Source organism: Sipha flava, unplaced genomic scaffold, assembly GCF_003268045.1.
Source record: "Sipha flava isolate LNK unplaced genomic scaffold, YSA_version1 35a_pilon_pilon, whole genome shotgun sequence".
Taxonomy (NCBI): Eukaryota; Metazoa; Arthropoda; class Insecta; order Hemiptera; family Aphididae; genus Sipha; species Sipha flava.
The window spans coordinates 2,253,608-2,272,221 of NW_020273058.1; the positions used below are offsets into that span (position 1 = coordinate 2,253,608).

At 28.0% G+C, this 18,614-nt stretch overlaps 1 protein-coding gene across 1 annotated transcript; it reads left to right on the forward strand.

Annotated features, from left to right (window-relative positions):
• The first annotated feature begins 13,428 nt into the window (after positions 1-13,428).
• LOC112687665 (protein PIF-like) lies at positions 13,429-17,743 on the forward strand. The gene is made up of 2 exons (XM_025560513.1): positions 13,429-13,534; positions 16,685-17,743. Exons 1-2 carry the CDS (start codon positions 13,511-13,513, stop codon positions 17,237-17,239), a joined length of 579 nt encoding a protein of 192 aa, XP_025416298.1. The 5' UTR covers positions 13,429-13,510; the 3' UTR covers positions 17,240-17,743.
• Positions 17,744-18,614: the final 871 nt, after the last annotated feature.

Below are 18,614 nucleotides of genomic sequence, written 5' to 3' on the forward strand. Positions count from 1 at the left end.
TTTACGACTATTTTATTGACATTAGTTTGCTATCAGATTAGAAGCAAATGCATGAAATAAAATTGAACGCATAATAATATACAAATAAATAAAAATTGCCAAGGATTGATTTGTATGTTTATGTATTACCATATAACTAATTTTATGCTACAATGAGAATCAAAAGATTTAAAAATAACTACTAAAAAATATTTATACAAACATATAGGTATTATCGTTTTGTGTTAAAATATTATTATTTACAACACAATTAATAATTTTTTCTTAACAATTTATATATATTCATCATTGTTGATGAGAATAAAAAACATCTAAAATATATAAAGCGATTTGTGTATTCATGACTAATTTTATGATGTACAAATATTGAAATAAGAGTTGATGGATTAAGGAAGAAGAAATATTATCCATTAATCATTTTTTTGCAGCCGAATTGAAACTATGAAAAGCTCAGTCAAACCGTGGGGTATAAATATGTAAAAATTAACTATTATTATGTTTTCATAAAGAACATTCACTTACTTTACGAACTTCTGTTGTGTTTTGAGATATAACATCATTGACTGTATGAATTACATTTTATTTGCAAAAAAAAAAAAAGCTCAGCGTTAAAGTAATATTCATTAAATACATTACATAGGAAACAAGTTTAAAATTGGCAGTCGTCAGTTGACCGTTATAGTGTGTGAAAATGTTATAATTGCTTGCTCTCATATCTTAATTTAAATCGTCTTATTTCACCATATTACTCTTTTTCTGTTAAAAAAAATAAAATAAAAAAACACATTTCTATTTAAATAAATGGTACCTAATTAAACTTGTTTCAAATTCAGTTCTCATTTCGGTGATTCAGACTTCCCAATAAGATGCGATAGGTGCTCACAATCCGTTCATAGTAGGTAAATGTTAGGGCCTCACCGCAACCGAAATAAAATAGTTTACAATCAAAAATAGGAACTTAAAATATTTTTGTACTTCATGCAGTCAATGACTTAATAAATAAACTTAACTACTAACTACAACTAAATTACTACTAAAAAAACTTCTTACTGATGTGGAATATCAGTTAAAAGTTAAGCTTCAACCGATTGATAATTCATTTGATAATGCATATGTAATAAATGACATACATTATCGAAATATACGTGTTTCTATCTTATATTTTATAATATTGCCTATAGCAGGGATGGCAAACCCATGGCACGCGAAAATTTTTACTCATAGATATTATAAAATATATAATATTATAGGACTTATAATATAATATAATATAAATAATTAACAAAGCAATATTATTATTATTATTATTATTATTATGTATCTAAACTAATCTTTTTATACTAATACATTAATTATACAATCCAATTATAATATAATAAAATATAATGTTTTTAATATTTTTTTCATGGCACGCTCCATAAAAAAAAAAAAAAAGGTAAATTTTTGGCACGCATTGTTCAAAAGGTTTGCCATTCCTGGCCTATAGTGAACCAAATCATGTCTAAGTCCGAATCACATTTGATTTAGAACAGATAAATAATATTAGTTCAATTATCTCAGACACCAAAGTTAGACCAGTGAAGGTCATTTGTTTCGGAAGATATCGTAACGATAATAATCCACTAAATTAATATTTTCCTTGCCTGCTGATGCATTCGAAATTATCAAATGTAATAAAAATTATCAGGTCAACATGTATCAACTCAAATTCGAAAACACTCAGTTTCAATGAGATTCTACGAAAAATCTATGTAACAAACTTTGGTAACACCTGCCAAAGATGCCAGATTTAACAATTAAATCTATTAAAGAAGTTCTTAAAATTGTACTTAATGAATAAAAAAAAATAAAACTCTTAGAATGACATATCATTTATTAAAATGTTAGATGCCTAAGAATTAAATTAGACTTTTTTTGTAACTGTACTTCGATGCAGGGACTAGAACCCAACCGAAAAAGACCGGTTAGTTTAAAAGTATTTAAACCAAATATTTAACCAGAACCTATAAAACGTTTTTGAAGCAACCGAAACTAAAATCAAAATTTTAATTTAAAATTGAATAATAAATAATGACTAAGTAATAAATAAGTAAAAAAAAAAAAAACAATTTTTCAAATGATTTCGGGTTAAAAATAATATTATTTTTTTACTATCAATTACATTGTACATAATTTAATATTCTAATATTCGCTAAGCTTTCAATAACAGCACCACATTAATGCATTTTTAATTTTATATTTTTCCTTAAGTAAATATAATGTATCAACATTTTTACAATCCACTCTTGCCCTAATCTATGTATGTTTAGACAAATTCACTTTTAATGAATCACTCTAAAAGTTATTTTTTTATATTATTCAATTGAATATTACTTCTTAATAACTTAATAACTTAAAAATATATAATGAAATCCAAAATTGGCTCAAGTACAGAAAAATATAAATATCATAATAAAAACAAATATTATGATTATATTACATTTGCTAATGATAGCATGTAAGTAAAATATATATCTTAATCCTAACAAAGATTTAACAAATTACAAAACCGGTTAACTCGTAGTATATAAAACATTTTATGACTGCTTTTTATTTAAAAATGAAATTAAAATCGAGAGTTATTTTTATATCCATCATTAAGTTGTAATGAAACTATAATTCTAATCATAGATTTTGATTATAATTTTGATAAATTATCAAAACTTCTTCTTTTATGTTTAAATTTCAAATTGTTAGTTGCATGGTTAGGTATCCATGGTTATTTATCATTAAAATTAATCTTTGTTTTTTAAATAATTGAATATACTTTGTCATTAATAGTCTTTATTAAAGATATTATGATTATTAATTATAATTATCCTGGTATAAATAATTTTTAAAAACGGTCATGGTCATTATAAATTAAAATTAAAGCGATCGGCCATGCATGGATGCAATTTTTTTTCATTTTAGTATTAATATTTTTATAACATAATCTATAAGAAAATGTTTAAATTAATGTAAGTTGTTAATGGTTGTTAAAGAATTTTTGTGTGAAAAGCCCCCTCATTAGTAGTACTTTGGATAGAAGTAAACTTATTATTCTTAAAAAAATAAATAAACAGCTATAACATCAGATTTTTATTTAATATTCATCAAATTTAGATCTTTATTACTTTTCAGTGAAGTTTAAATTTTCGTAAGCAAAAAAGAAAAATCTTTGAAAAAACTGAATTTTAAAAAATTATAAAAACTAAAAAAGTACTTTATAATATTTTTATAATTAATTGTTTTTTCATTTTCAATTTTCGTATCAAATAATATTGTGTACTTATTGCATTGAGCACTGTAACATAAATATATAGGTCTTTTATGATTTAATACGAGTAACTAGTTCGTGAAACACACTATCCACAAACAACGATAAAACTATTTTTGCAGGGCTAAAAACCGGTAACCGGTTTGTAACGAAAACCGGTAAAAAACCGTAAATTTGAGAACCAAATAACTGCTTTTAGTTTTGGAATGCTGGAAGCGATTATTGGTTATCGGTAATTAAAGTAGATATCTAAGTATCAACATCAAAGCGATTACCTCATATTTTCAATCCTGGTTTTATAACCAAAACCTATTTCCGACCAAAATAATTAATGGTTTTTTCGTGGTATTAATAATTGAATTATGTCATGATTATACTATACTATTATAGTTGAATTTAATATTCCAGCTATTTTTAAATATTTTTTCTAATTAATTAGCCCCAAATAGCTCCAATTAATGACTGTCGAATATAGCTTATTTGTTGTGAATATCATATATATAGGTATAACTATACATTATAAATATCGTCATAAACGTCGTAGTCGTGGTGTACTGATTCCTATTACGAAATAGTTGGAGGAATAGAGTAAAATAATAATAGAGTCCATTTAGTATTTATGATATTTTATTACTGTCGTTTTAATATATGCTTATTAATTTTTTGGGGTACTGTATTATATACAATATAACCAAAAAGTTCTGTGGCAATGTATTAATCTTGGTGTTATCTTAGAAAATTATTATATTTAATTTCGAGTTTTTACCGTTATAAATAAGAAAATTATAATAATACAATTTTTTATGCAATTTAGTTTTTTGATTATCATTATCTTGATCATAATATATTTTAAACTTAAAAGCAGTTTGAAAAAATAAATACTGAAATTGAGTGAAATTGACCAAATTAAAGCATATTAAGTTTTTGATTTTGTAATATTAAAAGTTATATTATCAACCCACGAATCGCCTATATAAACGGTTTTGAAAATATGATTAAAAAATTGAAAAATATGATTTTTAAAAACCGGTTTTAACCGGTAACCGATTTCTAAAAAACCTTATTCATCGGCTATTAAACGATTAACGGTTATTATAGTTTTTGAAATATCCTTAAAGAAACGGTTACCGGTTACCATAATAACAAAATTAAACGATAACCGCTTATCGGTTTTAAAAAATGTTCAGCTCCTACCGGTGCCGATTACTAACTTTATTAGGAAAACATAGGTTTTAAGCCCTGTATTTTTGTCAAAAATATATAAAATTAATTGATTTCTCATAAATGTTTAATGTTAAACCATTGAACTACATTTCATAAATAATTTCAACTCTACTTTATAATCAATGATAATACGTATTCAAATATATTTATTAATTTATAGCAAACAATTTTTAAATCGGTACATTTTGTACAGAAATAAAATATTTTCTGTTTATAACATGTTATACACATATGCATAAAACGGTATTATGTGGTGCATTAGTTCAGATTCTTTTAAACACTATACATATAAATAATATTATTTTATTAATCATACCTTTCTCATTTCTATTTACATCTTCGTGTGTTTCAGTGTTTGTCGATAAATTCAAAACAATATATCAATTGAAGACAATTATACAACTGAAATAAAAGTAAATACTCTATTTAATTTGTTTAACATTCTTTGGTGATATCAAGAATTTATTGATTATATTTACACAATATAGTATATTTATATACATATATACTATACATATATGTATTATAAATAAAAATGTCCATTACAGTAAATTCTATAAAGAAACATTATTATAATAAATCAGCTATATTTTCATAATATATAAAAGATAATAAATCAATAAATAGGAATATAATAGATAATATACATTCTTAATGAATTGTTGTCTATTTATTTTATTATTGAAATATTATCCATTAATAATGTTAAAAAGTATACATTTATTTGATACCTACTTATAATGTCCGTCAATATGCCATCATTTAGTAATACAGAACAATAATTATTTTTTTTGAAAAAAAAAATAATTAATGTTTATTATAGTACACATGTCCCATAGGTATAAAATCAGCATTTCTAATTTCACATCGTATTATATACAAATTCTTCGGCAAATATATGAGCTTATATTTAGTCTGTTTAGGTTAATGGTAATATATAAAATACACAACAGTAAGCAGATCGTTTACGCAATTAAAATAATCATAATATATTCAAGTAGCGTAAAGACACAGGACAAGCCGAAAAGGGTAACATAGTTTAAGGAATTGGGTAGGATTTCAATAATACACGAAATCATGAGTATATAGGTACAATGTATGCCTATACTAAATATATATAACTTACCTATATATATATGTGGATATTAACAATAAATAAACACATCATAAAATGAATAATTTTAACTATAATAACTCGTTTTAATCTTTACCACTGTATGGTAATATCTGTATAGGAGAATATATATATGCTCAGAATCAACTGTACATTTAAACCACTCGCACGTTCTCTGCTTATATTTCATATTTTATCTTGCCATTTCTCTATACGTGAATTTTGATCGTTTCTGGGAGGGTTTGTGCACAATTTTTTTTACTCTCATACTAATATTTATATAGTTCTGTAGTTTCGTTGTAAATTTTACGCGCACGGTTCGACCGTATAATTACGAGAAGTACTTATGTGTGATTGTAGCGGCATAAAAACGATGGACGTAAAATGGTTTATCCGTCAGATAAGATTAAATATACGACACAAATGTATACGACGCGTAGGTTTAGTTGAATCGCATATATCATAAACTTAGTATTCATTTTTTTTTTTTTTTTTTATCAAACAATTACCAAATAATTGTGCAGAATCCCCTCAGCATACATATATGATGCTATTCTATTTCAAGAAAAGTAAACGGTTAGGATAAAAACTAAGAATTGCAAAAATTTCCAATTGCTGTAGAATGAGTGTAGGATTTCCGACATTTGAATAAACGCATAATTTATCTTATACAGAAGCATGTTTGAGAAATCACTTACCACATGTACTATAGGTAGGGGCGGAACTAGAGGGTGGAAGACGGGGATTCATCCCCGGGCGTAAAATTTTAGAGGGTGTAATTTTTGTAATTATTAACAACTAATATGATATTTTTAACTTTGTCGAATACTGTTATTAGGTTAAAACTCCATAAGTATGATTGTATATTAATTATTAGAAAAAGTTCTAAGAGAAAAGAGTATTCGATTATTGGTCTATGATAAGGCGTAATTTTAACATTTTCTCCGGGCGTAAAAATTCCTAGTTCCACCTCTAGACGTTGACTTTTCGGGGGGAAAACTTTCCGAACTTCTTTTTTCGAACGGACGACTTCAGACAACTTTACGTACACAATCCATAACACCGAACAATAATCGCGTCGAGTAAACAAAAACCTTTAGGTTGGCCGTAGACCGCGCATCAACAGTACGGGTTACATATGTACGCAAACATCCAAACATACGGTTCTTCATACACGGGTCGAAAAGTTTGCTCGGCGGAAATTTCAAGCGAAGGAAAACTAGCGAATGTTTAACGACGACGGCACCACGATGATGAGCAGTCGAGTAGTTGTTTTATAAATATACATTTTTACCCGTGCGGACGAAACGACCGGCGACGGCGAGCTGATGACAAAAAACAATCGTGTAGAACGTGTCTATATTTCATACGTGTATATAGGAGGCGCACATCTTTCTCGAGTCGGTCAGGAAACGTCGGTCGTTTCGGGGCGGTTTTCTCTCGTCGACGGGAAATGCAACACATTATTCACGTGCGCGCGGACGGAAAAGACGTGAGGAAACGGCGCCCCCCCCCCCCCCCTCCACGACAATAAAGCTACGACGTGTTGCAGCCCGCGCCCGTCCCCGTCAATGTACGCGTTCTTAACGGGTAATTAAAGCGATGTCATCGCCACCTACCCCCACCGAACTCCACATCCGTGTGCGTATAATAAAACGTTTATAGACACGTATACATATTAATATATTATTCAGTAATATTCAGTTTGCACGCACCGGTCTGGCGCGATGAAATCACGTTTTACGGCCATCAATATCATGACGTCTTGGCTCCGTCTTGGCTTCGGGTCTTAAGCGCGTAAATATATAATCGTAAGCATATACAAACTAGGTGGCGAAAAACCGCGGTTTCCAGTACGAAAATACTCGTTCTCAGATATGACGTTGTACAAGAATCATTGGTTATTCTTTGCGTTTTCATGATTTTTTTCAGATGTGCTTAAAAACACAAAGAGTTGATACAAATAAATAAACTACACCAAACATAAACAGCTATTAGGTAATACCGTTTTGGATCTAATAAACGGTAGTATTTAATTTATAATAATATAATAGTAATTTATTATTATTTATATTTAGTGACTGTTATATTATGCCACTGTTATAGATTATTAGATATTAATACAAACCGTTTGTAAACGACTTACACCATTTAATATTATAGTTTACATCACTGAAATTTGTGATTTCACTAATTACGTTTTTTTAGTCTAATAACTGATATCGATTCATAAAACGAAAAAAATACTATTTTTTTTACCGAACTCTTCCATACCGTCATAAATGTTTGATACTATTTATTATATATAATATTAAGCTAAGAATATAAGTAGAATTACCAAAACATTGCGATAATTTGTTGTCTACTCTACCTAGTAAATATTTATTAATTGATGCTGCTTAGATTAAAATTAAACTAAAATTATTCATTGACTGTACAACATTTTCATAACTTTTAATGTTAAAAATTATATTGTAATATTAAAAATATATTTTTAGTTAGCTGTTTATTGGTGACTTTATAAAATTGATTTCAAGATTGATAATTTATGTTTACAGTCCCAATAGGTTGTTATATTTTAAAAAGTAAATCATAATTTCAACTTCTTTAGCATATCTTAAAATATGACAACAATTTCTATTAATATTCATTCAGTTTTCGCATAGAGTAAAATCTTCTTAACAATCCAATAAATAAAAGTAAAACTACGTTTATACAATTTTTTTTTTTAGCAACACTAGATCAAATATAAATGTCTAACAAGTAGCAATTAATTATACAACTGGCTTAAAGTTTAGAATACATAATAATATTAACTAATTAAACATTAATATAAATGATTTATGATTGTCTTCTTATCTATATATCTGAAGACAATGTTTATAGTGTAATATTGAATATAATTATTATATTACTAAATTAAAATGTGCTTATATTTTAAATATTGTCGTAGTTATTTTAAATTCTGGTACCGTATACACTACAAAGACAACTAAATTATATATAATTAAATAAACAAATAATTTATATAAATATATAAAAAAGGTTAGTCTGAATTATTATTTAATTTGTAAAATACGATCGATTTTGAATCAAAAATTCATCTTCAGATTTATAAGATTTATATTAATAAAATTGTGACTTAATATGACAAAATTAAGAAATTAAATAGAATTGCATTGCAATATCAATTTTTTATTTTTATTTTATTTATATTATTTTATTAACTAAATTGTACTAGTTCTTTAAACAATTTTTCTAGTGATTTTTTTTTATCTTTTATTCATTTAGTCAAAGTTTTAGTATTAAAAGTAAAATATTTTTTGCAACCAATAGTAAACAGTCTTCAATAAAAATATTATATTTACATGTATAAGAAAAACTGTTAGCTTTATACCTCTATAGGGCATGTATGGGATTTGCCACAGTCACGTTCATTATAAAATACTAAATCCGCACACAGTAGGCTTATACTATACTAAAAAACAAAAAAATTTTACGACTGGTTAGCATGATAAAAACATAACTTTTTCTATGAAAAATATTCAATCGATTTAAAAGTGCATAATTTAGAGTTAACATTAAAAGAACGATTTATTTTCTAGAAAAAAAAATAATAGTATCTAATATAATAAAAATAAAATAAAAATTAGTAAATGGTTATAGCTCGAAAATTAATGTATAAATAAATAGTTGATGTATAGAAATAAACAAATAAATGCTTAAACTAAAGTATTATTTTATTTGTAATGTACGATCAATTTTGAGTTTAAAATTCATCATCAGGAATGGGCTTAGGTACATTGAGTCCCAAACGAATTTATCTTTTTTCGGAATAGGTAAACTGAGTTTTTCATCACAGTTTTTGGTAAATTAGGATGGACAGTTCATCGAATATTTTGTATATTTCTTTTAATAAGAGCCGTATCAGACAAAGTTAATGTATTTATGTCTTCTTTTTGTATCTCAGAATGTAAGAGTTTAGATGGCTTACTTAAAATATCTTTAACGGCTTTCCGTTTTAGACCATTGCTAATTTTTTGCCGGCTCAACGTTTTATCTTCTGGTTTATCGTGGTTGTGATTTTCAGAACTCTCAAGAATTGTGTTTGAATCATTGATTTTCAAAAAGCACTTACATATATTTAAGGAGCAAATCCAACGCTGTATATAATTTTACAACATTTTATGAAACCGAAATTTGTAACCATTTATAATAATAAGTGTTTTGTTACGTTCACATTTTATTACATCCATTATAAAGTTAATACAATAAAATATAGAAAAACTAACTCTAACTGACGGTACACGACAGAAAACTGAAACGTATGGCTATATGGGTAATTTTTAAAACTAATCTCGTTTAATATAATCATTGATTTAGTTATAAATTCTCCGAGTACGATAGGTAAGTGTATCTTATCGTTACTTCGTTAAATATTATTATACTCGTATATCGCTCCGTATTATTATGCGACATTTATATAAGTACCTAACTATCTACAACAACAGACTGATAACTGATAAATGTAAGTTCAATGTACGTAGTATACGATTGTGTTAATATAATTAAAAGTGTGTTAAATAAAAAAAAACAGCATTTCACCATATTTTAAATTACCGCTTTAATTTTTATACAAGGGACTCAATTTACCGATTTTATTTTTATATGAGGGACTCAATTTACCTTTTTTTTTTTTAAGTGGGACTCAGTTTACCTAAAATTAATAAAATTGGACTCAGTTTACCAAATCCATCAGGAATATACAAAGTCAATAAAATAATCGCAAATTGCTGTACGTAAAAATGTTCGGATCTTTTTTTAGATAAATTAATTTTTATAAGACGTTCAAAATAAAACATATAAATAATTATAAACTGTGATGCCTCCATTTTACTAGATAAAAAAAATTACAAATGAATAGGATACAAACATGATATGAATTCTTACATATAAGAATACCTAGGTATATAAATTTATACCAATAAATCACAATAAAATATTTCATTAAATTTAAACTATTTACGATTTAAAATGTCATTACTGAATGAATCTATTAAGTACAACATTAATATTGTTATTTTATATTTTATACTACATTATTATGCTCATTTTACTCAAATATATTTATGTTTGCGATTTACTTACATATTTCATGATTAATAATAACAAAATATTATGAAATTTCAAATGATAATTGTTATATTATATTTTCTAATAATCTTTTAATACATCGAATCAACTGTGTTTTAAGAAATCATTATTGATTTAATTGTGCATGTGTCTTACGAGTACATTGACAAACGAAATAATGTAATTTTAATTTTTTTATACTATACTATTATACAATTTAATAAGCATGTTTAAACATCGAGTCATAACCACAATACTATAACTAAAGTTGGCAGTGGTTTCCAAATTGTGAGGCGCGTTATCCTTGGATGACGCAAGCACTTATTTGAGGAGGCGTTAGACAAATATTTATATTGTATATTACACTACCAGATATTTACTTTTAGATCGACAGTAATTTGCTTATATTTAAAGAATAAAAAAATATTATCTTGTTTATTCATGGGAGGCGCGATTAAATGTTTTTTTTTTGTTTTGGGATTGAATGACCTAAAATTCTTGAGAATTGCTTGTATAAGGTTTACATTTAGCTAGTTAACTACACTTTGTTTATGTTATTTTAATTCGCAGTATACAGGTGATTGAAATCAAAATATAAAATATTAAAAACATAAGTTTCTATTTTTCCTAAAAAATGTTTGAACTAACTTATAAATGGGTTACATGAAAATTTTTCATCGTTCCCTTTATACCCGAAATTGAATATGCGATTGTTTTACAAAAAAAAAAAAAAAAACATCAAAGTGCTGTAAAACTAATAGATTACTCACTTTACTCAGAATCAAAAAATACGCCATTAAAAAAAAACTTGATGCAGGTGGCAAACTATCCCAAGCAAGTGTGCACAATAATAATATTATGACACATGAGTTATTGTTTGTTGAATTTATTTTTCGGATACCTAATGAAACTTTAAGATAGTGAACAGGCACATTTATATATTTTATAAAACTAAAATGTATTTCATTATTATTACAATAATATTCAATATACATTTCGCATATGTCATCTAATTAATAATTATAAAAAAATAAATAATATATATATATATATATATATATATATATATATAAGTAACGTATAAATTAGTATTGTTTTTCAGTGCTTTTGTCTATTATACAGTAGTATTTACGTACAAGTACATGGTTGCAGGTAATATTTTACTTTCGATATCGGTATAATTGTTATTTATTTATTCTGGTATAGTCCGATTTGAATAGTATATCTCCATATGTATACATCGTTTCTCTGACGATTTGACGTCACGATGACTGTAGTAATGTAAATTTAAATTTACTAACCGTAATTAACAATTATCATGGCGTAGTTTTAACATTACCAAGAACGGCGACCTTCTTACCCACTCATCAACCGACTCACACCATCTCTGAACTATACAAGCGTTCGATTCATTACCATGCCACTAAGTAAATCTTCTGGAGAGATTACCTAAACGCAATTAATGTACATAAAGAACGACAGTTGTGCGGTGTCGGTTTCTTGATAGTATTCATTCATGGTGGACCAAATATAATGATCATGTAAGCCTTTAGACTTTTAAACCTAAATTAATCCTTCCGAGTTCCCTATAACTTTTAAGTAGTCTAGTCGTCTGGATAACTAAAAGTAATTAATAATTTAATGCAGGGTTAATTATTAAAGGACCCTATTTTCTATTTTCTATAAGCTTTTATGTAAACTACGAATTTTGTAATCAAAACTATTCGATCAGAAACTACTTATTTTGATATCCGATCACGGTATAGTTATCCAACACAATGTTAACGTTTTACATTAATATAATACAATCATTATTATTTAATATCTTTATATTATATTATCTATAAACTTGTGGGATTGTTTCGGGTTGATTATATACTCCTTCAAATATTCCTGTTAAATAAAAGATATTATGATATCCTACAATATAAATTATAATTTATTTAATACAGTTATCAGTATCCATATTGACATGGGTTTAATGCTGTAAAAAACAATATCATATTTTTTTCTTTATTTTTCGAATTAAGGTGACAGATCATTTAACAGGTACTTAAATGGATGATTTTTCAATGACATTTCAAACTATAAATAACACAACATATCAATTAGTCAAAAAGTCAACTGGTATATATAAAGTAAAATAAATTATGAAATAATGTACTAAATAAATAATGGTAACAATATTAATGGTAATAATGGTGGTACTAAAAGTTGACAAGATGCCAAGAAAGAGCCTCTACGCGATACACCTAGGCAACGATTCAGTGATTCACTAATCGGCTAATCTTTCCACCACGGAGCTCGGGTCTTGTAGACCAAACATGATAAATACCATATTAAGTAATACTTAAAAAATACACGGTTATGATTTAATAATGATTTTGCAATAATCTACAATAGTAACGTGTAATAAATTAAACGAACAAAAGTCGAAGAAATTGCAAAATATTCTAAAACATATTGGTGTATGTAATAATACGTACTTTATGTGTCCCCCCTCATTCCATGAAACTATTCAGCTTACATACACAATAATAACAATAATGTGCAATAACACACACAATAATGCTTAAATTTATATACATATGTGGATTGCGACAACTAAACAAATACGGAAAATCAAATCGCGTACACACACAAAAAAAAAAAAGTAAAACCAAAGAAAACGAAATTGTATTGAAGTTTATTTTAAATGTGATTTGTATAGTATATACTGAATACAATATAAAAACTTAAACATGTTCTCTTTTGGAATAATGACGGTAAGTTACATTTTTTTGATACAATACATCTTAAATAGATACAGAATAAAAATACTTATAATTTTGAACCAATTTTGTATAATATGTTACTTAAGCACGATCAGAATTTTTAGTAAACCTAAACGGTGTACTATGCAGTATCTATCATACATACGTAAATGTACAACACTTGTCGTGTCATTTACGAGCGTTTATCAGTAAAAAACAAAAAAACAATTGCAGTAGCTGTTTTATTATTATTTTACTAAAAATATTACAAAATGGATTTTTTTGTGTATTAAAACAAAAAATAGCATGTTTATTGAAAAAAAAACATATTCTAATAAATTATTAGGCCAAGTTTTTTTGTATTTTATAAAAATATTAAACAAGTTATTTATTTTAAATAATATTTTGTTCGATCGAAAGTTTCGTTCTAAATAAAGACAACTACGAACTTACCGAATAGATTACGTAGTAAAAATAGGTCATACTTGATAGTACTCGTGATAACAATTGGTTGATGATAACTAATTCAAATCATAAACAACTTTAAATTTAAGCAAAAGTTCCAAAAAATATAAGTTAAAATGTAGTATATTTTAATAGTTCCTTTCCGCGTGGTTAAAATAATTACAATAAGATTAATATACTAACTGTATACAATATGCTTCACTTCATATTTTTGTATTTATGCTATCAAACTATATCCAAATGTTTTCATTAAATATGTGTACTTACGCTATGTTTTCCAGTAGTATCTCAGTGTAAAATATTTTCTAATATCATTGCGACAAAAATTATAAGGATGTATGCAGGTAACTGAAGTCTTAAAGAACATAATGGTACTCAAGCATTGAACTTATAAATTTTAAATATTGCATTTAATCATACATTATGAATATAACTATAATTTTCTGTTTTTGTTTATGCTTTTAATGTATTCTTTACACTTTATTATTTACAGTTACGTTATTATTTAATGACGTTAGGTTTCATATAGGCTATGTTTGTGATTATAATCTGGAATATATTCTATAACAATTTGTTATTTGTATAAGACATGCTAATTTTGTTGAAGTTACTTATCATATATCACCTGAGTTGTAATAGATATAGTACTCACTAATGGTTGGTTTTTACTGTGTAATACAAATATTACATTAAAATAAATGAAGAAAAATGTTGTTAATTTTAAATTTTAATTATTTGAACTATATTTAAAAATCACCTGGAAATTTAAAACGTTTGTGTTTTCAAAATAAAATAATACAAAACCTATTAAAATAAATTAAAATAAATTGTTATTCTCTTGTTTGGCAGTAAATAAAATTTCTAAAATGCCCATTATTTGTATTTATTTTCCAAGAATATCGTATATACATAAATGCTCTTCAACCAGTGGATCGCGACCCAATTTTGAATCCCGTAAGCGTTTAGATTGAGTAAAGATAAATCTTCTCTTTAAAATTTAAAAAATTCATATTCCTATACAAATATTATATTATGTATGTCATATGATACCAAATAAAAATTTTCTGAATAAACCCGAAACCGTACTATTTTATATTTGTAGAAAAAGAAGCGAAATGTTCTTTGTGTAACGTTAATTTAACGATAACATGGAACGATGAAAAAGCTCTGAATACTAATTTAAATAGTGAAAATCATAAAAAAAAATTCTCAGAATTTGCAACGTAATTCATTAATGGTTTCGTTTATGACCAAACAAAATAGCTCGGATGAACTATAAGTAGCGATCATTAAAATATCATCGATTTACCACGCAATTAATCATCACCATAGTTATTTAAGTATGGAATTTGGAATAAAACTGAATACTTCTCTATATGAAAATTTTGTTAAGACGATAAAAATTCACTGTGGACGTGCTAAAGCAGAAGCAATAGTCAAAAATAATTTTAAGATCTAGCTCAATTGAACTAGCTATTCAATATTTGAAAATGGTGACGGCTTTTTAAAATGGTAATTATTTTTCAATTGTTATTGATGCGTCTAATAAGGGTTCTCAAAAAATATACCCTATTATTGTTCAGTATTTTCACATTACGGCATTCGTAATTCGGTCCATCGAAAACTTCTTGAAAAACATCCAGCAATATTCTATAAGAAGATCAATTTATGTGCAAAATTTTACTGTCAATATTTTATAGCAATGTTTATTTACTCAAATCTCGTAAAATACATAATGCTATCATAATAATAGCTTATATAATAACTAGTTTATAGATACACATAATTAATAAAATAACAAGTCGTAAATTACGAATTAAATCGGGAAACATTGTTTAAATCTCTGTGTTAGAAATTATTGTGTTCTTTTATTTTAATTTTGAAATACTCTATTACACCTGATATTTTTTTATATTCCCAAACATCATAAATTATAGTTTTTATTATATTATTGTAGTACTAGCGTACTACTACATGAGGGATGAACAGAAAACAAATTACAGAACTAAAATTATAGTGTCAGCATTGTAATCTATTTCATAATAAATTGAAAATGTTTTCAACCAGTAAATTATTATCAATTCATTCCATACGCACAAATACAAAATACACATACGATATATAATACGATTTATGATATTATCGCAGTCCATGCCTATTAGTCTATTATATTCATCGTAGTTTTATGTATATGTTATTATTCGCAATAATATATAACATTGAGAACGAAGTTCTTTGTGAAAAGTTGCAGTGCAACACTGTAAGACTGTTTGAACTTTTTAAGTAAATCATGACCTATTAAACTTCGAATAATTAGTAGAACTTGATAAATTACAGTGTAAGAAACCCTAATTCCGGCCCCGGTTGTCCACCCCTCGATTCGAAAGAAAACAAAAGTGATAAATCACAGTTGCTGGGTTGCGGGAAGAACAATAATAGTGGAAAACAGAAAAATCAGACAACTTCTTGTCATTTGTTTTTTTAATGTTGTTTTTCTTGTATTACTAGAGCATATTTTTTTTAATTTTTTTTTTTTTTTTAAATCATTTCATAATTGATCTCTTAATTTTTTTAATTCCGAAATGTTAAGACTGCAACACCGAACGGTCTAGGAACACCGACGTCTGTTTTTCCCCGTAGCCCATCGATTACGATTGTTATACGGCGCGCGGACGCGCGTGTGTTTGTTTTTCGCAGGTGTTGCTCATGACGATAGCGTACGTGGTGCACTACGACCTGTTGGGCTTGTTCCCTACGTACTCGCACGGTCAGCAGCACGCGCACACGACGGCCGGCGAACACCAGCATCGACGCGAGTACGGGCCCATGGTGGATTTCGACCACGAGTGGCTACCGAAACCGGGCACGGACCCGAACGTGCACCAGCACCCCGGGCCGATAGTGCTGCAGATGGACGACTTGGACGGCATCGACGACGACGACGACGACGACGACGACGACGACGACTTCTGGTCAGAAGTGACGGACCCGAACGGCGACGATACAAGTGACCGCGCGGCCTCGCATGGCGGGTGTTCCGCCGACGACGCCGGCGCGAAGTCCACGGACAACGACACCGACACTTGTCCGGCCCGCGGATACTCCGGGTTCCCGACCACCGACGTACCGCCGCCGTCGAACGACGACGACGAAGATCTGAACACAACCGACGGCGACCACGATTTAGACGCCTACGACGAATACGACGATTTCGTCGCCCCCGGAGAAGAACATGACGCAGATGTTTTTTGACATCTACTCCGTCGGACGCTGTCGAATACGTCCACGGTTATCCACTCGGGTTGGAGCACGACCGTTGGCAACGTAGGTGAACTAAAAGCGCTAGTAGTGGTTGGCCCGGAATCGTCCGACTTTTGCATGTGGGAACCTATTGAAAATGTTAGTTTTAACGCTAATAGTTCGGCCATGTCGCCAACTGACCATGTGATAGTGCTTCGAGCTCCAAACCCGAGTAGATAACTGTGGTTACGACGAATTCAACAACTATTATGTACATTTGTCTTTATTTATTTTATTTGTTTTCGTTTTTATTTTTTTTTTTTTTGTTTTACCCGAGCAATTATAAATGATACTAGCTGAATGATCCGGCGTTATCAGAAAAAATAATTGTGATTGTTCAACTCGTTTAGTGTGAAACTCGCCGTGTAAGCAATGTCTGTTTAAGTATAAATCACCAGAAATAACGTTTAAAATAAAACGTTATCTAACACATAAAACTTTTGAAGAATAAAAATAAAAAAATTATCTATATCTATAATGAATACTTTTCTTCTAGCCCTTACTAGTATTATGTGTTTATTAAAACGTAACAATACTAAATTATAAATAACAATAATTAACTACAAATACAAATAAATTCATATGAAAATGTATAAACAATAAAAAATAATAGTAATTATCACGAAGATTACAGTGGCGGTTTTATAGGAGAGAAGGGTTCAGGGGACCTGGAACCCCCCAGTTTACGCTTTTAAGTTGTGATATAACGGCTGAATCTGAATTGGGTCCCGAATTTAAAATTACTACACTAGTTGGGTCCTGAATTATTTTAGGTTTACACTAGTTCCTGAATATTTTTTGGTAAGTACTACATTATACTAACATTTTCCTTCCTATTTTAACAGACTTAGGACTGTCGCTAGCTTAAAATTGGGGGGGGGGGCTGTCGTGAAGTTGGCCCCTCGAATAGAAAATATGATTTTCCGGAAAAATCGCGGGTATGCAAATTCTGAAAACTACGTAGCAAATTATAGCAAATTAATTGAAAAGTACCTGTGAAGGTTTGGAGTCACTAGCTTGATTTAGGAGGGCCAACTTCCCGCACATAGTTTAAAACGAAAATATCCTTCGATTTTATATGCAACACCACCCCAAATAAATTACAGGATGAAAAGTAAAATGCGACTTACCTATATGATAATATAACACGTAATATTTATTTATTATATACAGTCAACTCGCGGTATAACAAAGTTCGACTTATCGAAAGCCTCGATATAACGTATAAAACTGTCGGAACCTTGAAAATCTCGGATATAACGAAAAATTAAATGTATTTTGGTCCTCTCAATACAACGAAGATTTTTTGACCAAAGTTCACGCAATG